At 35.5% G+C, this 25,313-nt stretch overlaps 1 protein-coding gene across 1 annotated transcript; it reads right to left on the reverse strand.

Annotated features, from left to right (window-relative positions):
* Positions 1–23,318: 23,318 nt before the first annotated feature.
* On the reverse strand, positions 23,319–24,775 carry LOC131636517 (uncharacterized). Its single transcript, XM_058907132.1, has 4 exons — positions 24,761–24,775; positions 24,590–24,693; positions 24,328–24,499; positions 23,319–24,250 (listed from the first exon to the last, which is right to left on the reverse strand). The coding sequence occupies exons 1-4, from the start codon at positions 24,773–24,775 to the stop codon at positions 23,366–23,368; spliced, it is 1,176 nt and encodes a 391-aa protein (XP_058763115.1). The 3' UTR covers positions 23,319–23,365.
* Positions 24,776–25,313: the final 538 nt, after the last annotated feature.

Below are 25,313 nucleotides of genomic sequence, written 5' to 3' on the forward strand. Positions count from 1 at the left end.
GAACATGCTCTATCGCCATAACTCTGTTTTATAGCTGTTATATAGGGTTTAAGTGCTTAAATGTTATCCCTCCATTCTCACTTTCCATTCTTATATCCACAAGTAACATTTCCTGAAGATTTTCAAAGAGTTCACCTTCTTCTCCTCATACTTCTCCAGGTAACTCTCTTATCCTTTTCTGCATTTACTTTTTTTTTGTAAAAATAATGCTTATTAGGGAGTGTGATGATTCGGGGAACGTATCTGTTTCCCGCAATGTTCAAGAGAGGAAAGCTCTCTAGGAGCAATGTATGGAGTCGTGCAAAGGTACCTGAGGCGAAAATGAGTTTGCCCAGATTATTCTAGAGGTTTGTGGAGACCTCTATGAGTCTTTTAGCGATTCTAACTCAGAATTTGATTCATCAAGCTCCATCGAAGTGTTAATGGAAATGGGAGGCTCCTACATAGACTTAGAGGTACTAAGCTACAAGCACTATGTAGTCAGTTTTAGTGACATATAAAAACTTCGTACAAGCAAGAATCTCTCCTTAATTGGGAACGAAGAAGATGTAATCCTGGAAACATGTGAGGAGGGCGAGAGAGTTTGTCTCTTCCGTCCAAAAGGTGTAGACGAGTTGTGCTTTTACTTCTACCTTGGGGTTCTTGACGATTTCAAGATTCAAATCCCCTTTTCTGACTTTGAAGCCAGCCTCCTAACCATCTTAAACATAGCCCCAGTCCAACTACGTCCGAATGGATGGGGCTTTATTAACGTCTTTCAAATTATTTAGGCAAAATACTCTTTTTAGTCCCGTAAGTTAACCTCGGGGTTCATTTTGGTCCCTTAACTTCAAAAAGTTTCAAATTGGTCCCTTAACTCTTAAAAAGGTGTCATTTTAGTCCTTTTTGTCATATTAGCGACGAAAAACTCAAAAATCGCTCGCTAAATCCGTCGCTAATATGCCAAAAAGGACTAAAATGACACCTTTTGAAGATTTAATGGACCAATATGAAACTTTTTGAAGTTAAGGGACCAAAATGAACCCCGAGGTTAACATACGGGACTAAAAAGAGTATTTTGCTAATTATTTATGAGGTTTTAAACATCGACCCTACACTAGTTTTCTTGTTTTCTCTATTCGAATTGAAAGATGCCGATAAGGGAAGTTGGGTGTCCCATAACGGAACCCCTGGTAAGAGCTTTCTCCGAGCCTATACTTCCAACTACAAGGGCTTTAAGGATCGGTTTATCCGGATCAAGAGTGGAAATAGATGCCCTAGTGTCCTGTATGCCCTGGATGATAGTCAGGGCTTTCCTTTTTATTGGATGAACAATCTAGTGCCCGTGTTCGGGTTCGAAGTCCAGACTCTTCCTTATTAGACTCTTTTCAACTGATGAAACTAAGGACATAATGGAAATGTTCGAAGACCAAGAGAAGCTCTTGGCACATTTGGGTAAGGATCTCTGTGACCCCACGCCGTAAGTGTTTTTATCTTTTTTACCCTTTCTTTTGTCCATCTTTGCTTGATTTTGCAGAAAAAATGACAACCGCAAATGTCAAGGAGCAAAGGAAACTGGTGGCTGAAGCCAGAGTCTGGCGGGCTGCCAGTCAGTCGACCTTGAAATCAGACCCCTATGGTATTCAGACCCATAACACTAGAAAGAATAAAATGGATACTGACAAGGAGGCCCAGATGATCTCGATGCCTCATACTGACATCCCCGACCCCTATCAACAACCTCCTGCTAAAAAAAAAGATCTTGATGGGTGACCCCGTCAGCAGCGTCGATCTGGCCATCTCGGTCGTGATGCAAGAGACTGGCCAAGGTAGCCATCAGCCTCGTCTCTCTACTCAATTCAAATTCTTGGACAACAACTTTGATGGGATAAAGTTCCTCTATGACCACCTCAACTCTGACGAAGATGTTTTTAAGGCCAAAAGCATTGGGCCTTAGCATTTGGCCGCCAATGTATGTGCCTACCTGATGAGATGCACTATAATGGCTCAAGCTTTGTTCGAAGTCGGGGATGAATATGATCAGGCTGAACATCGACTGTCAAAAGAGGTGGCCAAGCTAAAGGATGACCTGAAAGGTCAAACCGAAAAGGCTGAGGAGGCTACCAAGCAGCTGGCCGATGTGACCAAGAAGAAGGAACATGTTGAGGCTACACTGGCTAGCGCCATTCATGAAGCTGAGAAGCTCAAAGAGTCTAATGAACAGCTGAAGCTTTCATTAAGGGAGGCCTAAGTTAACATACTCTATGTCGGGGATGAAGCTTTTAAGAGAGCTAAGGCTCAAGCCCTGTTTCTCCAACCAGATCTCAATGTAGACGCCACGGACTACTTCAAAGTCATCCGAGATGGTCAGCTGATGAACATGGATGCTGAGACTCCAAAAGCCGAGGCCGAAGGCAGGAACGACAAGAAGCAACCAGAAATAGCTCTTGACGACCAACCCAATGATCAGCCTGGCGTATGATGTTTAAATATCTTGTTTGAAATTCCTGTTAGTCATCAATAGGGATGCATTTTTCAATCATGTTTTGTAACACTTTTAAGCCCCTAGCGGAACATACAATCTTCCCAACCTTTTAGGCTTTTGTTTGAATGTATTATGCTCCTTTCTTAACATTGTTTCTTAGGCCTTTGTGCATGTTTAGAAAAAAAATAAACTTCTTAGTGTACGTAGTGTGCGACCTAGCTCGTATAATATATGACTTCTCCCAAGCAAGAAGCCTGTGTAGCGAGCTGAAGTTCTTTTAGATAAATAGTCAAATCGATCAGCAACACAATTCTTGAGTAGCATGTACTTGACGAATCAAATCGACTGTGCTCGGGGGGTTTAAAAGTGACTAAATAATTTTAGATAAGGCGATAACCCGTAGGTTGAACCATCATGGCTGCGATCTTAGGCCCGTAAGCGTAACCGGCTTCGGCGTGGACATAGGCCTAAAGGCGTAACCGGCTTCGGTGCGTTCATAAGCCCTAAGGTGTAACCGGATTTGGTGCATTCATAGGCCCAGAGACTTATCTGGCTTCGGTGCGTTCATAGGCCCGGAGGCGTAGCCGGCTTCGGTGCAGACATAGGCCCGAAGGCGCAATCGGCTTCGGTGCGGACTTTGGCTCGGAAGTGTAACAAGCTTCGGTGCAGTCATAGGCCAGTAGGCGTAACCGACTTTTTACTCATCTCCCAAAGGAAGAGTGTCAACTTGTCCCGAATGGTATGAATGCATCCCGGTTTTGGGGTATTCTCAGGTCTTCAAGAATCTCGAGTTACCTGCAAAGTAGAGAAATGTAAAAAATTGAGAGTGACTTATTAAAAAAACTTTCCCTTGCAAGGGAAAAGAGTGCTACCCGTCAGCCTTATTTTATTAACAGTTTATTACAATGTTCAGCTAAAGTAAAATTTTAAACTTGCTACATTCCAAGTCCTAGGCAATTCTACTCCATCAAGATTCTCTAACTTATCAGCACCATTATTGAGCACCTCGTTGATCCTGTACTGGCCTTCCCAATTTCAAGACTTCCAAAGAGGGGGCGCGAATCAGGCATATGGTGTAGTGCACTATGATTGAACAAATTCGTTGGGTTTTGAAACCTAGCAGCTCATCCAAAATAAAGAATCCCAGGAGGGGTATGCTGGATTTAGGTGTGTATATTGTAACACCCATTTTTACCCCAAATAAATTATAACACATAATTAAAGAGTAAGATAGCATGCATAAACCAAAGGGTGTCACATGTCATTTCCAACACAATGAAAACCAACAAAACATACCTGATATACCCCTGATCATTATCATAAGGCATATTTAAACTTCATGTTTCATTAACTATGCATAACGCAACAGAATAATTACTTCTCAAAATATTTTCAATGGTTATATCTCATACTATAATCACCTACCAAATCAAGATAACAATATTATATCATCAATAAGTCATAAGAATTTAAAACATTGGACAAAAAGGCCACTCAACATATTATCTCCAAATACAATACCAAATAAGAGAGTATAAAAATATCTCATAATAACAAACATGAATTCAAATATCCCCCGTGTTACATGACCAGAGCATCGACTGACTACCTAATTAAATAGAATAACCAAATAGCTCCTCGGCTAATCCTCGTGCAAAGCACCACTATTCTTTAGTACCTGAGCGATGTAGCATAAAACATCATTCCAACAGAAGGATGAGAATTCACACTATTATAAATATATAATATAAACAATGAATACAACATACAAACATCCAACTAATTCATCACGCTTTACAATCATAATGAGTTCTACAATTATCGCACATATCATAATTATCAAGAATATCACATAAAGATGACAATTACCAATTATCACTTATCACGCATCAAAAAATCAATCATCCCATAACAACAAATGCGACTCCAATGCAATTTAATATGACTCGTGCATGTGGTACCAACGTGAACCTCAAGCTCACCTCGCTCTCGATTCATTTTTAGAATTAGAGCCACGCTCCCTATTCGGACTAGGATCCAAGCCACAATATGAACTTATAGTCCACCACTTCCGTTTCCACACTAACATCAAAGCCCCAACCGAAGTACAATCTACCCATGAATGCATGTGCAACAAAACCAACAATATATGCAATTAAGATTATCACACAACCTTAATTATTCAAGCATATCACAATAATTTGAACAAATCAAATTATCCACCAAACGTTGCACAATGTACATACATCACCAATAAAGCATCCAATAGCATTTACCAATCACAAATAACATATAACATACAAGCCAACCAACGTTATCTTCACCGATCACCAAAACACCATATACCTATACTAAAATTCAAGTATCAATTATACATTCGTTTTCGATTCAAAACCTATCCAGTCTCTATTGAATAAATTATTAAGATACATAGAAATCCCTCATAAAACATAAGCATACGAGATCCCAATTCAAAGAATCAAAAATCACCAAATTTCAAAACAGGTCGCGCTACACACCCATTCGGGCGCTTGCCCGCGCTACGCACACTAATTCGGCGCGATGCGCCCTCTACGATTTTTGGAAAAATTCCCTTTTTGATAGAACTTTCTAAAACTCGTTTCGAGCCACAAAAACACTTCCAAACCGCCATTAATCATACATAGATAGGTTCCTAATCATGGTTCTATCATGGGTTATCAATACAACAACAAAAATATGATTATGCATTCAACACCATGGAAATTGAAATTAAGAACACCTAAGCATGTTAATACACAGTGCATATCATATACACCATTAATAACATAGATTCCCGTCCTTACCTTATGTTGAATCTTCTAGTTCTTCTTCTTACTTCACTTTCTCCCTTTCTCCTCTTCTCTTGTGTTCTTTCTCTTCTTTTTCACAAAATAAGATACAAACATAATCCCTTCTCTTATTATCTCTATTTAGCTAATGGGCTTAGTTATTCTCACCTCCTTATTACTTCAATTTCTAATTATTAGGCCCAATAGCTTATTCTATCATTAACTCACCTAATAATTTAAATAGCATAATTAACACATAATCACAAAATCATATTAATTATCTCACAACATAATAATTAAATAAATAAACAACTAATAAAATAGTTATCTAAATAAAAATCGGGAAGATCAACTCTCCCCCACTTAAAAGATTTTCGTCCTTGAAAATTACCTGAAGTGAACAACTCAGGATACAAATCCTTCATCCGACCCTCTGGTTCCAAAGTAACATTACCATCTGCGGGTCCTCCCCAAACCACTTTTACCAAATCTATCTCTTTACCACGAAGTTTCTTCACTTCTCGATCTTCAATCCAAATAGGTGATGTCTCAACTGTCAAGTTATCCCTCACTTGCACATCATCTAATTGGACAACATAAGATGGATCCGTAACGTATCTCTTCAACTAAGACACATGGAACACATAATGAAGATTAGTAAGTGACGGCAGCAAAGCAATCTGATATACCACTTCACCTACTCTCTCAGAAATTTGATATGGACCAATAAAACGCGGTGTCAACTTACGCGACTTCAAAGCCCTACCAACGCCCGTCACAGGATTAACTCTAAGAAACACATGGTCATCCTTTTCAAACTCAAGTGCTTTCCGCCTCTTATCATGATAGCTCTTCTGACGACTCCGAGAAGCCTTCATCTTCTCTTGAATCATCTTACTCTTATCTATCGTCTGTTAAACTAACTCAGGTCCAACCACATCACTCTCTCCAGATTCATACCAACATAAAGGCGTCCTACACTTCCTACCATACAAATCCTCGAAAGGTGCCATCCTAATACTCGAATGGAAATTATTATTATAAGTAAACTCAATCAAAGGCAAAAAACTATCTTAAGCACTTCCTTGTTCTAAAACACAAGACCTCAAAAGATCCTTAAGCGAATGAATCGTCCTCTCAGTTTGACCATCAGTTTGCGAATGATAAGCAGAACTCAAATGCAACTTAGTACCCAAAGCATTTTGCAAACCTTCCAAGAATCTCAAAGTAAACCTCGAATCTCTATCTGAAACAATACTCAACGAAATACCATGTAAACAAACAATTCTCTCAATGTATAGCTTTGCAAGTCTCTCCATGGAATAATCCATCCTCATTGGAATAAAGTGAGCAGATTTCGTCAAGCTATCCAAAAAAACCCAAATAGCTTCGCAATTACTCGGCGTCCTTGGCAAACCCAAAACAAAATCCATCGAGATACTATCCCACTTCCACTCAGGAATGGATAACAGTTTCATCAAACCAGACAAATTCTGATGTTCAATCTTTGACTTTTGATAAGTCAAACATGAATACACAAATTCCGCAATATCCTTCTTCATGCCTTGCCACCAAAACAACTTTCTCAAATCTTGATACATCTTAGTAGCTCCAGGATGAATGCTCAAACTACCTCGACGCCCTTCCTCAAGAATTCTCTTTTTCAAGTCCGATACATCCGAAACACAAACTCTATCACGACATCTCATGACACCGTTCTCATCAATCCGAAAACCACCACCTTTTCCTTGATTGATCAACGTCAATCTATCAACCAAATTCAAATCCTATTTCTGACCTTCTCGTATGTCATCAAGAATACCACAAGTAAGCTTCAACATACCAAGCTTAACACTAGAAGAAGTCTCTTCACAAACCAAACTCAAATCTCAAAATTGTTCCAACAATTCCAACTCCCGCATCATCAATATCGACATATGCAAAGACTTCCTACTCAATGCATTGACTACAACATTCGCTTTACCAAGATGGTAATTCAAGCCAAAATCATAGTCTTTCAAGAATTCCAACCATTTCCTTTGTCTCATATTCAACTCTTTTTTATCAAACAAATACTTCAAACTTTTGTGATCACTTACACATCAAATCTTGATCCAAACAAATAATTCCTCCAAAGTTTCAATACAAACACAACAACAACCAACTCTAAGTCATGCATTGACTAATTCCTCTCATGCACTTTAAGTTGCCTTGAAGCATAAGCTACCACTTTGTTGTACCCCAATTTTTGACCACTAAGATCCCACCATATCTTAAACATTAGGATCATCATTGTCATCATAATCATCATGAATTTATCATTTATTAACCCAAAAATACAAAAAAATTGTTGTTTGTTGCTTGTGTGAGTGTGTCCCAAAATAGGAGATTGATCAAGAAGAGACTGGGCAAATTAGGGTTTTGAGACCCACAAAGAAACCCAAAATTCCTCTATGATTCAAGGGATTCTTTAATCAATACCAAGTTCCAAGGATGGGTCAATGCAATATCAATCACCTTCAAGTTCATCAGAAGCTCCAATTAGGGTTTTTGACCTAATTTCACTAGAGGGTCGACTTTTAATCAGGAGATGGTTCCAAGACTCAAAATATGATTCAAGGGCATCCAAATCAACATTATAGTCCATTCATATCATTCATTTTAAGATGAGAGCTTGACTCATTTGGAAATCACAAAATTGCAGTTCATCTAGAAAAAGTCAACTATGCAAGTCAACCTTTGACTTTTGAGAAAAATAGTCAACTATGGACTTTTAAGGATCCAAATCATCATCATATGAATATTGAAGACATTTGATCAAATAAAATTCAAAAAATTCATCAAGAATAAAAAAAGTCAATAAAAAGTCAAATTACGGTTTTTAAGAGTATTTTGACCTAATTCATGGATCTCCAAATTTTGCTTACACACTCAAAAATCTCCCAACATTAAAGTTGTAGATCCTGGCAAAACAAACAATTTATCACAATGGAACTTTTTGCAAAAAATGATTATTTTGAGAGATATGGAATTAATAAGATAATTTTCAAAAGACTTTGAGAAATTTTCAAGTGTTTTACTTGGATTTTTTCTTAACTTTATGACCATTTTTCTCAATGATCCAAAAAGAGTTTGAGAAAACTTTTAACAAGTGAATTGAAGTATGTATCAAGGGCTTTCCAAAGAGATAAGTAGCATGAAAATCCATGGCTTGATCAAAGAGATATGAATTTGTCAATAGGGCACCATGAACACTTGAAATGGACCATTTTCATGAAGAACATGAAGAACAAAGTCCAAAATCCATCCAAATCTGTAGGAATCTCTCAATTACATCCATTTTAAATTGTTCAAGAGTCCATAATCAGAAGATTACACATTCTTTTGAGCTATGGACCAAGTGTTTTATGCATTGTCCAAGATTCATGCCATTTATGAATTAAAGTCTCCACTTCCATTTTGGAAAAGCTAGCTTTATACACAAAGTCCACTCCTTGAGCCACTACAATGTCTCCTCTGCACCAAAAGCAAATTGAACACCATAAGCAAGCTCTCCAAACTCATAATAAAGTCACGGAAGCATGCTTGAACTTGTACCTTGCCATTGGAACTTCAATTTTCTCATTTCTTCACAAACAAGCAAAGAAGTACAAAGTCACATGGGAGCTTCAAAACTCTGAACTTTTTCCTCCCACAAACCCTAATTATTGCCTATAAATAGAGAGTATAACTCCCTTGATCAATTACACCAGAATTCTCCAAGTCACCTATCACTTAAAATTCTCCATTTTTCAATCTTGACATTTTTCTAGTGATTTTGAGTTCCAAAAGTTCTGGGTGTCCAAAGGTTTGATCAACTTCTAAACATCATTTAGAAGGTGTTTATACCTTCCTTAACCTCTTAAAGGTCCCTTAACCAAAAATCACCATTTTCACTCCATTAAAGCTTTCTTTAAGTTCATCACTAGCCAAATCACAAACCAAACACTTACCATTCAAACAAACACTTCAAATAGCTTCTATTTATCATTTGGAAGCTATCCATAACATCCAAACAATTTCCAAACACATAAAAATAGATATCACTTTTCAAAAACTCCATTAAAGCACCTTGTGAACTAAAGTTGTGATTTTCATTTTCACTCGTGCGTTTTCTAGCCTTTTATGTTGGATACCTTCTAAACATCATTTAGAAGCTATCCAAACACCTGTTTTGGATCTGTAACAATTGGAATCAAGAGATCCATCCATACATTTTTTTCTTTGTAGGTGAAATCGAATTTTAAGTTGCGGGCACTTGTAGAACATTGTAAGCATTCCAAAAGCTTTCTTGAAAGTTCCTGAAGGTGTCCAGATACTTGTACCATTCCCAAATCCTCTCAAGCTCTCTGCTCGAGCTCATTTTCAGAGGTAAGAACCTTGAATTCGTGCATACTTGTTTGAGCATTGTTTTGATCATTTCTTGATACCAATCTGTTCATAATCATGTAAGAAATGATAGCCCTAATGTGTCAGGGATTAATTGTTTGAATTAAGAGTTTAATTTGAAAACTTAGAATTAAGGTTCATACGAAAAATCCATAAATTCATAAGTTTGATTGTGTTTTAATTGTTAATAATCACATGGTTATGTTCGTGTTTGAATTCTGATCACTTTGATATTTTATTTTGTTAAAATTGATTGATATTTGATGATATTGAAAATCCACCATTGTTGTTCTTGATGTTGCTTCACAAAAAAGATGAAGCTGGTTTGGTGGGAAATTTGAATTTCTGGGTTTGTTTTAAATATAATCAAATGGGAGCATTTTACTAACGACTAATCGTTCTAGCTCAATTGGTGATGTGTGTTTGTGTGTGAAGCGTGCCTATGGTCTGGGGTTCGAATCCCCCTCGCCCCAGACTTTTGATTTATTTTGGCATTTTTTCCATTTTCAACTAAGCTTTATATTTATTGAACTGAAGGCAATACTCTGTCACCAAGCGCACGTTGGTTGGTTGGTGTGTGTTTTGTGTAGTGTGCTGAAGGTCCTGGGTTCAAACCCTCTTAAGGCCAAATCTCTTTTTTACAACTAATTTCTTTTGATTTTTATTCAACTTTGAAAAATTGTTAAAAATAGTAAATTAATCTTTTTTAATTCCTTCTTTTTTTGTGTGATTTGCTTACTTTGTGTATTTTAATACCATGTTAAAAATTTCCAAAAATATTTATTTTATCATCATTTAAAAATTAATCAAAACATGTTCTTTTATATTGAAAAACCAACTAAAAAATTGTTTTGTTTTGATTATTTTTTCAACAGACATTTGTGAATATTTTGTATATATTTGTTTAGGGATAGAATAGAATGCCTTTGACTTCTCCATGTGCCCATAGACCAATTTTCTTAAAGAATTTGGTATTTAACAATTAAAATTAATTAGGTTTAGGAGTTTATCATTAAACCCTAATTTGAAAAACCCTAGGTTTAAAACCCTAACCCAAAAACATGTTGATCTTTGTTTATCCATGATTAATTAAGTTTGTTATCTTGTACATAATTGTTGATTTGATCCTTGTTTTGTACTTAATTGTTATTTTCTTAGCCGCTATCTTGTTAATTTCTCTTATTGTTTATCTAACCCCATGTTTATCACATCAATCATTCATCATTCGTACATGAGTTTGAAACGAAGGGTTTAGATACATCCATCTCTCTTACTTGTTGATTATCATACTCACTTGTTTGTTCTTGTGCCACATGATATCACACACACTTGAGGTGTTTATTGTTAATTGCTTGAGTTTGTTATTTTTGTCCAAAAGGATAGGAATGGTATTGACTAAGTTGTCAAAGGTACTCAAACTCTTTTCCAATCTCTTTTACTTTTGTGTTAAGTATTTTAAAGCTTTTCACTTATTTTATGGTTTAGTATTGTTAAAGCTTAACCAAACTCTTTTGTTTTCAAACCTTGGCATTAAGAGTAGAATTATTCTCGGTGAAACTATTCTTAGTCCATTGACCTTTTTATTGTTAAAGCAAGGTATTTTGTTTTCAAACCTTGGTGTTAAGAGAAGAATTATTCCCGGTGAAACTTCTCCTAACCCATTGAACTTGTATTTTAAAGCTTGGTCCCTTTTTGTTTTAAAATTGTTAAGTATTTTAAAGCTTAAACTTTTAAACTTATTAGGTATTTTAAAGCCTAATCCCCTTTTAAACTTGTTAAGTATTTTAAAGCTTAACCCTCTTTTAAACAACTTGTGAGTATTTTAAAGCTCACACCCAAAAATTTTTGGTCACTTTGGCCCTCTTTTATTTTTCCTTTTAAAGAGGAACTACAAAAGCTCTGACTTCCCTATTGCACTTAAGGGGTATGTAGGCCTAAGATGCGATGTCTTATCGAGCTCACTTTCAAAAACTTCTCTTCCCATCCCCACCCTCTATTTTAAACAAGTTTTTCACATAGGATTTTCAAAAAAAGGGTATGTATAAACAAAAGACAATAACATGAAAATAAAGAGGTTCCCATGGAGTACCATGGATGTGAGGGGTGCTTAAAACCTTCCCCTTGTATAACAAACCCTCCGTAGCCAGATCTCTGATAAGTTTATTAGTTTTGATTTTAAAAACTTCTGTGGGTTTTATTCGCTCTTTCACCCATTCCTTTTTGGAAATAATAAAGCGTGGTGGCGACTCTGTTAAAAAATGAGCTAAGTCTTTCAATGACTCTAGTCTCACCAATTTCACCGCTACACACTTGTCGATTCTACATTAACATACCTCCCAAACCCATTGAATAAGCATCACAATACACAACAAACAGTTCTGACGGGACCGACAAAATCAAAATAGAAGAGGTTGTTAACTTTCTCTTAAATTCTTAAAAATTAGCATCACACTGTGAAGTCCAAATAAAAGCTCGACCCTTCCTAGTCAACTGCGTCAATGACAAACATAACTTAGAAAATCCTTCATTGAACATCTGATAATAACCAGCCAAACCAAGAAAACTTCCAATCTCAAAAACAGATTTCAGAGCTTTCCATTGAGATACAACCTCAATCTTCGACGGATCAACAAAAATACCTCCACTCGAGATCACATGCCCAAGGAAACTCACTTCCTTCAACCAAAACTCGCACTTAGAAAGCTTAGCATACAACTTCTTCTCTTTCTACACGGATAACACAATCCTCAAATGCTTAGCATGATCATCCTCACTCTTGGAATAGATCAAAATATCATCAATAAACAGAACCACAAACTTATCCAGATACTCATGAAAAATCCTGTTCATATATTCCATAGACACACCGGGTGCATTGGTCACACCGAACGACATTACAGAATACTCATAATGTCTATAACTCGTTCTAAAAGCAGTCTTTTGAATATCTTCTTCATTCACACAAACCTGATGATACTCAGACCTCAAATCTATTTTACTGAACACTCTTACACCCACCAACTGATCCATCAAATCATCAATCCTTGGAAGTGGATACTTATTCTTAATAGTTACTTTGTTCAATTTTCTATAATCAACACACAACCTCATAGAACCTTCCTTTTTCTTAACCAACAAAATAGGTGCACCCTATGGAGACACACCCTGATGAATAAATTTCTTCACAACCAAGTCCTCGAGTTAACTCTTCAACTCTTTCAACTCAGAAGCTAACATTCAATATGGAGCCATCGATACATGACTAATTCCAAGAACTAAATCAATCGTAAAGTCCACCTCACGTTTTAGCGGTAAATCACTTACATCCTCGGGAAAGACCTCCACAAAATCACGAACTATTGGGAATTCATCAATTGTTCTTTTCTCACTGACATCCAAAGTTGCCAACAACATAAACAACATTGCACCATCTTGCACAGACTCATCCACTTGCTTGAAAGACAAAAAAAAATCTTCCTTAACACCAATTTCAGGAAAGATAACCGTCTTATCAAAACAGTTGATCAGTTGATATAAACATGATTATACTCCAACCAGTTCATACCAAGAATCACATCAAGTTGGTCTAACAGAAGACAAACTAAATCAATTCTGAAATCTCTTTTGAAGATACTCAATGGACAATTCAAACACACAAAAGAAGTAGACACATACTCCATAGCAGGAGTGTCAATAACCATACTTCCACGCATATCAGACAACACAAGATTCAATCTCATAGCACAATCCAAAGAAATGAAAGAATATATTGCATCAGTATAAATAATAGCAATCAAAGGTGTACCATTAATAAAGCACGTACCTTAGATTAGTCTATCCTCATCAGTAGTCTCAAAACCAGACAATGCAAACACTTTCCCTTTGGCTTGCTCCTTCTTTGGCTTGTCGCATTTGGTACTAATGTGCCCTTGCTCACCACAGTTGTAGCAAGTCACACCCGAACCAAACTTATAATCAACAACTTTGTGACCCAGCTTGCCACACTTAAAACACTTCCCAAATTCCTTGTTGCACTCAGAAGCATAATATCCTTCGACACTACACTTGAAGCACTTAATTGGAGTATTAGCCCCCCCACTTGCTTCCCGCCATAACCCGTTTTCTGCTTCCTCTTATCATCATATGGTTTCCCACGGAATTGTCCTTTCACTTTCCCATCATTTCAAGACTTATAGTGAGAAGCACTCTCCCTACTATCCTCATCATAAATCCGACTCTTGTTTATCAACTCTGTAAAACGAGTAATCTATTGGTAACCAATAGCCTTCTTGATATCATGCCTCAAACCATTCATAAACTTCAAACACTTAGATTTCTCTGCATTCATTGTATTGAGGCGAGGACAATACTTGATCAGTGTAGCGGGGAAAATCTGAGATCGAAGCCATAAGATTGACTCGACTCAATATTTAAGTGAAAGTCGCCACCGCACTTTATTGTTTCCAAAGGAAAAGGGAAAAGAACGAAGAAAACCCAAAGTTTGTTTTATTAACAAAAAGAAGAGATCTTAGGTACGGGTGTTGATTATACAAGGGGAAGGTTTTAAGCACCCCTCATATCTGTGGTACTCCACAGGAACCTTTTTAAAAATCTGTGTCGCGTGTGCTAAAAGGGTTTGTTTTATTTTTAAAATAAGCTCGGCAAGACATTAAGCCTTGTGCCTACATACCTCCTCGGTGCAATGGAGAAGTCAGATCTAATGTAGTTCCGCTTAAAAGGGAAAAACGGTTTTTAAAACGAATAATCACTTTATCGTCGTCGGAGAGAAATACTCAGCCATTGATTTTGAGCATGAGAACAAATGAGTTCTTTGCATCGCAAATGAAATAAAGGCTCCAACTCGGATAGAAATCAACGAGTATGCCACTAGCTCTCTCACGCGGAAAAGATCTCATTATATCAATCAATTTCAAAATCGAGGGGTATCGCCACTCGGTTCGACAATTAAAAGTTTCTAAACTTTTGAAGAAAAGGCCACTAAAGGGTAAAAGATATTTTTTAAAGAGAGGTTTTTGAAAAGGTTGCAAACATAAGAAGGTTTTGGAAAAAGAAAGAAGATTTTGAAAATTAAAGAAGGGGAGGAGATGAAGAGGCTATCCTATTGCGTAAAATAAAAGCTAAGGAAAGAAACGGTCTAACCGAAGAAGAAGCCAACACTTGACATTATGAGTCAAGGTAGATTTCCCATCCTTTGGAATATCGACACTAAACCAACACATTATCACTTGGGGATCCAGATGAACTTATTATCTTTAGCACCACTTTGCATTAAGCACATTAAAATTCTGACGGAAATCGGGCAGAGCAACGGCTGTTTTCGGGTAAAATCCTTATATCAATGCCTTGGAATTAGCCATAAAGGACTTTCAAGGAAATACCTGCATGTACAAACAGACAATAATCCAATGCCAGACAGACAAAATAACAGCAGAGTAATAACGGAATAAGGGTCCAGAGGTAGTAAGTCCATAAGTCCAAATCTCCTAATGCTCGGGATAGTAACCAATAGTCCGAAAGAGAGCCTTAAGCTTTTTTTAGATTTTTGTTGTTTATTAGTGTTTTAGCATAAAAGTAAAGTATGGTCCAAGTGGACAAAAAGAAAATATCGGAAACATAAACATAGTGTCCAAATGGACAAAGAGAAAATAGCGGAATATAAACGTCCAAATGGACAAAGAGAAAATGGCGGAATGTAAATATGATGAAATGATAAAATAAAGCGATAAAGCGAAAAATAAAGAGCGATATGATAAATTGCGGAAATTAAAGTTAATTGTTAGATGTTAAAGATAACCATCTTGAAACTTGTCAAGTATGTTATCAAAGTTAGTAATGAAGATCGATGGTGAGTGAAGGATGTTCTGGGATTTAAATTCAATGGAAATTTATCAGAAGCTTTATAAAATCATAGCGACTACACGATAAACCTCCATAAGTCTTAAATCAACCGTATACAATTCTCTTCCATATTTGATCTTTTTTGATTCGGGACACGAAATATTGCGCTATGTTAAGCAGATCGCCAAGTGATTTATGTAGAAATCACCCTACAACGAGGCCGGTCAAAACTTTATGTGCTAATGCATGCGAGAGAAGCGATATGTAGATCACTCTCCGAAAGCAATACCGCACGAAAAGAAAAATAAGGAGTGATCTAGTCTTTACCAAGAATCCATAAGAATTCTCAAGGCATTAAGACTTTCATCGATCAAAATAAAAAGAAGCAAAAGATGGAACCACATTAAAAGCTCCTTTCATCCATAATTTCAATCACTTAATTTTGCGGATTTGGATTCTCATCCTATCGACGCCTTAAGTCCATTGATATTAGAGAGAAATTAGGCTTCTAATTTGTGATTCAAAGAAAATATCAAAAGAATGGAGTAGAAGAAGAGTTAGAACCAAAAACAAGTCAAAAATAGCAAAAACAAGCATTCTGCCTCACTGGAAATCAATTTACCTATGTAGGAAATCGATTTCCTGAGTGTAGAGTTCAAAATTGGCATAAAAACAAGGTGGAAATCAATTTCCTACAGAGGGAAATCGATTTCCTGCACGCAGCTTTCAAAAAACAGCATTAGGAAGCATAAAACTTGATTTAAGCAAACATACAAACACCTTATGATCACATATCCATTGGAGCACGAATTTTCCATCAATTCACTATCAAATAGGACCAATATAGCATCAAAGATGCATTGAACACAAGCAACAAAGATCTACATCTTAGAGTTTAGGAATGTACCAATTCTTGAACCAAATTGTTGAAGTAGCTTCAAGAACAAGCACAAAGTGTGTAGATCCTTCAAAATTGGAGATGAACAAACAAAGAAAAGAGTGAAATGTATGAGGTTTAGTTCAAAACTAGTGAGATTCAATGTGAATCTCACTAATTCTATGAAAATGAACTTTGGGTGAGGGTTTTGGAAAGGGTGAGAAATGAATTTGCAAGCACTTTTTTGGCTCTCCAAGCTTGAGAAATGAGAGAGTAGAGACCTCTATTTATAGGATGGGAGCAAGAGTAGTGGCAATTTGGTCTTTTTGATTTTGGTAATTAACTTGTGTTTAATTGGTGTTTAAATGGTAATTAAGTGGTAAAATGGGGTTTAATGAAGGGAATTAATTTTGGTGAGGTGGAAAATTGGTAAAATGACAAAAATGATCAAAGAAAATTGGTGCCAAAGTGATGTCATGCTTCCCTCCTTAATTTTTTGAATTTTCGCCCCAGGAAATCGATTTACCTCTGTAGGAAATCGATTTCCACCTTCAAATTTCCAAAAATTGTTTTCTTGCACTGTTTTGATTTTTGCCCGATCTTTTTCTTGCAAAACATAAACAAAGGAAACAAAAATGCATATTTTTGGATTTTGGTTAGTATAAAACAAATTAAAAGCTAAAAGTGCTTGATGATTCCCCTCAGAGATAGAGTGAGCAAAAAAGGAAAAAAAATACCTCAAGATTGTGATCTTGATTGAAGATTGAAATGCAAATGATGTATGATCTTAGGGTCAAAAATTGGGGTATGACAATCAGCTCTTGGAATTTTGCAGCATACTCCACTACCGTTCCATTTCCTAGCTTCAAATCCAGAAATTCTACTTCTTTCTTTCCATGCACATCTTCTGGAAAATAGTTTTCCAAAAATGCACCACGGAAAAGAGCCCAAGTAACTTCCATACCTTCTCATCAAATGTCTGCACAATATTACCCCGCCAATTCTCAGCTTCCTTCTCCAGCATGTGAGTATCAAATTGCACCTTCTGCATATCGGTACAATTCATGACTCAAAAGACCTTCTGCATATCGGTACAAGTATCGATTCCCATTATTTGAGATGGTCGGTGTTACAGTATCGATTCTACCCATAAGAATAAAGAATTTTATACTCTGATCTTTATTAATATTATGCGGGGTAAATCGGGGTGTTACAACATCAAAAACAACAATAACATCATCAACAATAATGGAATCATCAACAACAAAACATAAGCGTCAATGGCATCATCAACATAATGGTATCAACAACAAAAAATACATAAACAACAATGGCATAAGTTGCGGCATCAACATAAACAAAAAAATACAAAGGAAAATGACGGTACTCTAGATGCATGGGAAAAACGTTAACGTATTGGAAACATGATGAATAAGTAAAAAAATGTTGTTCCTCCTCGACAACTAAACCGAAGGCTAGTTAAGAACGAAGAACACGGTGTCGGCTCCTTCCTTGACAGTACACAAACACATAAGTTGGTTAAAATGACGTTGTTTATTTTGGTTTGAAGATGGTGAAGGTGGAGAAAAACACAAGAAAAGGGGGGGGGGGTTTGAATTGTGTTCATCAATATTTATGTCCCTTTCTATAAATCTTTTCTTTCTTCTAATATCTCATATTTTTGGATATGCTTTAGATAATATTGCGGAACCATAATAATACATAGCCAACGAGATATACATTCATTTAGTTTCTTTTCTTCCTCAGAACTTTTGACTTTGTTAAGCACAATTTCTGAATAAGGACTGCATGGCAATTCTGGGTTAAATGAAGGTTCAGAAAGTAAAAGACACATTCATTTTTATCCTGGTTCACCTTCTCAACAAGGCTACCTCCAGCCCACCCTTCTCAGGTGATTTTGCCTCTTTCCATAGAGGACTTAATCCATTATAACCAATCTTGATTACAACTGCACAAGCAACCTACTAGTGACTAACCATCCGCACAAGCTACCAGCGAGTGAATAACCCTAGATGATGAATCGTTTAGTGATTTTAGCAAGATATAACGTTCATCAATCATAGAAACTCTCGCACAAGCTACCCGCAAGTGACTAACCCTAGATAATGAACCGTTCAGTGATCTCAGCAAGATATAATGTTCATTGACCTAGACACCTCCAATAGTCGAACTAGACCTCTTGGACATCTCAAGTGTCCTAATCAGAAAGATACTCAAGGAACACCAATTCAAACTAGAATTGTTCTTCTAGAGATTACAAGTGTGCTTCTTATCAAGCAAATTTTCTCCTATTCTAATTGCATATTGTTTATGACACACTGACTAGAAGTCACTTCTGGTGCCTAAACAATTTATCAGAAGATTCCTAAGGAATAACACAATACGAGCAACAACTCTTGTGTTTCACATATTATTATAAGAATTAAAAATATCTTGTAGTCTTTTTGGTTTTGTCTTCTGGTTGAGATCTTTTCTTCTTGATAAGCAGAATGTTGGCTTCTCGTGCATTGATCTTCATCTTCTTCTTAAATACTGATCATGGAGCTTTTTACAGCTAGTAACACATTAATGATCTTAAGTAAACATGAAACACTATAGAGCAACAACTCAGTGTATTCAGTTTCTCTAGTCATTCAATGTGAAGATTATTTGGACTGATCATGTATTTGTAGATCTCTCATTTCTCCATTAGAGCATCCTGCATAACATGCAAACTTCTATTTCTCTCTTAAGATTTTATTTTCATAGGATAATGTTGTGTATTTCAACATTCTTGTTTTCTCATCACACACTTCGTGTATGTTGCCTCTAATGGTGCAAATTATTTTTCTCACACTCTTATGCTTACACACACTTTTTGCACTTTCAAGGTTCTGCTCTTTATATAGAATTCTGGTATATTACCGTTGGCGTATAACCGTTGGACCATATTTGAACATAGCATTTAATGCTTGGTATAGACTGAATCAGGAAATACCTATTTCCAAAGCGAATCTTGTCTTTGGTGTTGGTGACATGTCTTCTTCAATTTTCTTCTTCCAAGATAGTTACTATTGGTGGCGTTACTGGTGGCGTGTCTTCTTTCACTCTTCCAAGATGTTGACCAAAATAGATGCCATAATTTTGTTTTTACTTTGAGTACCGTGATTTCTTTCATGTGACTTAATTGGAGCAATTTACGATGTTCTTAGAAGTTTCTGATCACTAGGTCAGAACATCTTTTGTTGGCATTACTTGTGAACGTTGATGTTGCTTGTTCTTCTGAGAAAGCTTATTTTTCTTTGTAATATCTAGCTTTTGTTTCTTTGATGACTTCTGATTTTCTGACTCTGATTGTTGAACTTGCTTTCAATCAAAACATTTGATTATTTAACGATGTTTTATTTTTGTGATTTTCTTGTTATTTTGAGACTTCATGCATTATTTATGGTTTATTCCTTTGAGCTTGTCTGATACTATTTCTGATCTGTTTCATTCCTCAGTCTTTAAGCCAGTTTCTGATATAATCATTATGCTTGTTTTTTATGAATGTCATATAAGGCATTTAGCATAACATCTGCACGCTCAATGAAATCATTAATAATAAAATTGTTACTCGCAAAATATATGCTTGTTATCATCAAAACCAGATTCTGAACATAGATCCCAATCTTGTTCTAACAGACAGTGTTGTACGTTTTGTTAGGGTTGAAATTGGTTTTTGCTTCGTTAGGGTTGAAAATGGCGTTGTTTGGTTAGGGTTGAAAATGACATTGTTTCGTCAGGGATTGAAATGGCGTTGTTTCATGATGGAAATGAAATGCAACGGAAGAGACAAGTTAGCTAGCTAGGTTTCCTTAAAGTGAATAAATCATATCACCATGAGGAAAACTCAATCAACAAGATTGTGAAGAATTTTCTCCACATTCCTTCTATTCTTATTAGGAAAAGCAATCGAGCGGACCAGGTTGGAAGTAAGAAACAATGGTAGATCAACAGTCAGATTTCACATTGGAAACACAACCGAACTCAAGTACACTCAAGTGTACAGAAAGATGTGTCACGCCACTCTGCACCTTTTCATGTCACCCGTAAAAAAAGTGAACTGTTTAAATGACGGGACTGCAATAAATGCGCATGTTTCCCATTATACTTCGGCAAAACCAAAGCAATGCATGCCAACCGATGCTTGGACAACTGCTCCTAAGGGCCAACCACGGCTACTAAAAGAGTCCCCCGACATCCAGAATGCCTCATGAATCTTAGGGACAACTGTTTCGTTTTGGCTAAAGGCCCAAGGATACACCGCTTCGCATCGGCCAAAATTCTAATAGCACGAGGCCCATCTATTCCACCTGCTTCATTAAGTCCAAGGTGTATATACCTTCACAAAATATTTTTAGGTACATAGTCTCTAATCTTCACTTTCACTACAGTTATTTTAAACCCAAACTGACTTAGGCGTTGGAGTGCTAATCATGAAGGTATCACCTCTAGATCCACCATACCAGAGATAACCAACGTCAGTTCAAGATCGACACTCATTAACGACAACGTTTCAAGATCAAAATCGTTGGTAAAAAAGCATCGTGATCGCAACATTTGATCCACGATACCATATCGCAAAATCACTCGCAAAACTTCGCTCCGTCGTAGTTTCTACAACGGTAAAGAAGGTAAAATAGATAAATCTTTTATATTTTAAATATTTTGTTTTGTTTATAATAATAAGGCTTAATTGCAACTTTGGTCCTCCTATTTAGTCTTTTTCTTGATTTTAATCCCCCTATTTTAAAAACTACTATTCTAGTTTTTTTAATGAGTTATCGTATTTAAATATTTCAAGTCTTTTTGTTATTAAATATTTATGGTTTTTGTTTTTTTAATTCTTAAAAATTGCTTTTTCTATAATTTTATTTGTAATTTTTTTTAATTCACATAAAATACTGTTTTTTATATGTAATTTTTTTTTGTAATATCAATTAAATTCTTTCATAAAATAAAATATCTTAACAAAGCTTTTGGCCTGGCCCAACAATTAACCTAATTTATGGATTGTGTTTGTTTCAACTTTATAAAGTTGTTATAAATTATAAAAACATCAATGCGGGACTTATAAGAAATTCGCCTCTTGCCTCTATTTGACAAGGAAAATAATAGCCTTTTTGCCTTTCATAGATGAAAACAAAAAGAGAAACAAATTGAAGAATAACAACATCAATGCGGGACTTATAAGAAATTCGCCTCTTTGCCTCTATTTGACAAGGAAAATAGCCTTTTTACCTTTCATAGATGAAAACAAAAAGAGAAACAAATTGAAGAATAACATTGAGCCAAGTGAAAAACTTATTGTCAAAACCAAAGCAAGTAAGAACTTTGATTAAGAACTACTGGTTCAGGGTGTTAAAATCCTTTGTAATGCCAATCTTCATATTTAAGTTTCCATCAAAGCTCCTGTTATGAAGTAAGTTCATTCCTATAAGGTTAGACATATAAAACCTATATTATTCTATTTCTACCTCCAATGAAAGCTATTTGCTCATTTTTTTTGCTATGATCTTGTGCTTGAAATTGACTAAGGAAATAGGTCTATAATGATTCACCACATGGTTGCTAATGAGGTCTTGATCCTTGATGATTAAGTTTTTATGTTGGAAGAAAGAAATAGTTCTTATATCCCTCAGCATGTTTGACAGAAAAACTGTTCCAAAACTTATTAACTGGACTTGGGTATTTGAAGAACATGAACTAAAATTAGCTACAGGTGAAGATGAGATGATTCATCTATTGAAAATCTATCTAAGATAATATATCTAAGTACAAGACCAAAAAATATGTTTATTTTAAGCTTAATAAGATCCCTCAGTAAGAAAATTGCAGGCTCAATTTCATGTTACATTTTGAAGACATTGTTGCTTGTGTTGGTTAATCTTAACAAACTATCATGTGGTGTGTATGAATAAAATAATATGTGTGGCTGATGATGGATGCTGCATGTTTAGGTATTACAAGTTATTGTTGCTTATTTTCGTTAATTTTAAATGATGGTATGTAATCAATATTTTTAGTCAGAAGAAGGAGTAGCTGCTGCAATGGACACAAGTTTGAGAAGAATGTTAAACTGCCGCAAGAAAGAAGAAAGGAGAAGTTGTTGTAGTATGAAATGTCATTTATAAGTTCCACATTGATGTTCTTATAATTTATAAGAAGGTTTATAAAGTTGAAACAAACATATTCTACACATTAGATCTATTGAGATGAATATTGTACTTGGGCCAACCCAAAAACTTTGTTCTATATGAAATGAAAAAAATTAATTAATATTACAAATAAAGAAAAGTAATTCCTATGAATTAAACAAAATTACAAATAAAATTATAAAAAAAGCAATTTCTAAGAATTACAAAAAATAAAAAAAAAATAAATCTTTAATAATAAATAAACTTGGACTATTTAAATATTGAGTTGGCAATGACACATAACATAACGTAGTGTCAACTCATTAATACAAATTGAAAAATTTAAAATTCCTCATTAATACAAATTTTGAATTTTTTTTATTTGGAAGAAAATAAACTTCTTAAAGTTCACCCCCCTCTTAAAACTCAATTTTTTAGGATTTATTCTTCTTTTTTAAAACCTTCCCATCTAAATTTTCCTTTTCTATTTTTCCGTTTTTTTAATCTCTCTTCCCTTTACTTTAAATCTTTTATAACTAATAATCTTGTATTTCTGATATGCTGCGTTGCGTCACTATAAGACTAACCTTTCATTGACTAAAAAAACTAAAAGCTGTACAAAAATAATCAGTTATTAAAAATGTAATGAAAATTACTTGAGGAATATTAATGGTAGAAACTAGAAAGTGAATTTAATGGTGAAGGCATAATTGTAAAACGAATGTGTTAAAACTTAAAATGTAAACAGTTACTGTCTTCTAAGATTGCACTCTCTCTTAAGAGCCATGAATGTAGCAACAAAGTCATCATAATTATCTGGTAACTTTGGATGAACATGTTTTGGTCGTGGAGAAGGACATGAAAATGTCACTGCCAGATTCTCTTTGTAATTCTCCATCCACTTTGAAGGCATGGTCAAAGTCAAGTCTCTTGAATAAGGAGTTGTTGTTAAGCAATCACAAGTGTTTTCATGGAAAACATTGGTGGACGAAGAGTTTCCAATGTACTCAAACATTTCTATTTCGTTGTAAACAAAACAATAACAAGGGCTTTCCAAGTTGCAGCTGCATTCACTCATGTTAAAGTCCAAACTATTTCTCTCACATGAATCTGAGTAGGAATGCTGCTTTAGCCTCTTTTTGGGATAACTTGATTGTGGACTCGGTGTTTGATAATGCAAAGTGTATCCTATTTCAACTGTGCCTTGTTTATCAAGCAAAGGTGATCTTCTTCTTAATCTTTTCTTCGACGATGCATGATTACGCCCTATATAGCAACTTATGCTTGATTCATCCTGATCCGTGTCACTTTCGCCAGAATTAAACAATACTAGTCTTTGCTCCTCTTGAGTGAAACCATCTTTTGATGAAAAATACTCACATTCCTCAATATCATCAACACTATCTAGCAATATTTTAGGAGACACCAATGTTGAGGTGTCATATGAAGTGGATTCTGGCACAGAAAATTCATCACTTGGTTTGGTGATGGATAAACTACCACTTGTGACATCTGTTTCTACCTCTTGATCAAATTCTGATGGAGAATGGAGGGCATATTCCTTGAAAATCTCACCAACCACTCTATGCTTCGTGTCATCCGGCACAGACTTCACTGTGAGATTCTCTTTTAACTGTCATCATTTTAAAACTTAATGAATATACTATACATATGAATAGATATACTAACAAAAATATTATATATATATACCTTTGTGTTTACAAGATTCCCAGGTAAAAGCTCAACAGCCGCAGTTGCAAAATCGTCGCCATAACGATGAGTGAAGAGCTTCTTGATATGGTAGAGATCAGGAAAATCTCCACATCTTGAAGAAGCGAATATAACACTAGATACAGCTTCATTTATTTCAGTTGGACAGTCCCTAACATGAAATTATTAGTCTTTTATGAGAAAGGGTTGGTGAAACAATTACAAATTAATTTATGAAGGTAGATAAAAAAATAATACATACTTGTTCTTTCTAATATAGGAGAGTTGTTTTAGGATAAAATCAAAGAAGTGATCCAACATATCATATGCAGCAATTAGGCTTTCATCTTGAATGAGCTTCTCAACCTGAAATTTTTGTCAAAATTTTATATTAATAAACACAATGAATAATCATCAAAACAAACTAATAAACATCAACATTAGCCATACATATACATATGCATACCCTTTGGATAGCAATTTGTTCATGGCCATTGAGTATTAAGTTGGCCAAGTCTTTGCGCAATTGCATTGCTATTGATTGCCTCTTGTTCTTCAATTGTATGAGTCTGAATCTTGCTCTTTTTATAGCCTTTTTGCTGAGATTGATGATGATAAACAAGTTTAGTAAAAAGGAAAAAGAAAAACAGAATTGAATGTGTCTAGCAGATTTACCATTTTGAAGCTTTTGTCCAACCAAAAAGAATGCCAAACATTTGAATGTATGAGAATGAGAGTAATGGAAGTGAGAAGAAAGGATAAGAAGTAGTGAAAGGTGATCGTGAAAGATAAAAGAACAAAATATTAAGTGACAGTTAAGACATGATGAATCGTGGGTTGATGTTTGAAAATGAAACAGGTAAGAGAATGAAGTAATGGTGTGATGTCATTGTAAAACTGTAATACTCCACTACTCTTCAAACGGTTTTCTCTAACACTTGTCATGTTGCTGCACTACTGGTTGGTTTCCATTCACATTTTTTTAA

Source organism: Vicia villosa, unplaced genomic scaffold (genome assembly GCF_029867415.1).
Source record: "Vicia villosa cultivar HV-30 ecotype Madison, WI unplaced genomic scaffold, Vvil1.0 ctg.001763F_1_1, whole genome shotgun sequence".
Taxonomy (NCBI): Eukaryota; Viridiplantae; Streptophyta; class Magnoliopsida; order Fabales; family Fabaceae; genus Vicia; species Vicia villosa.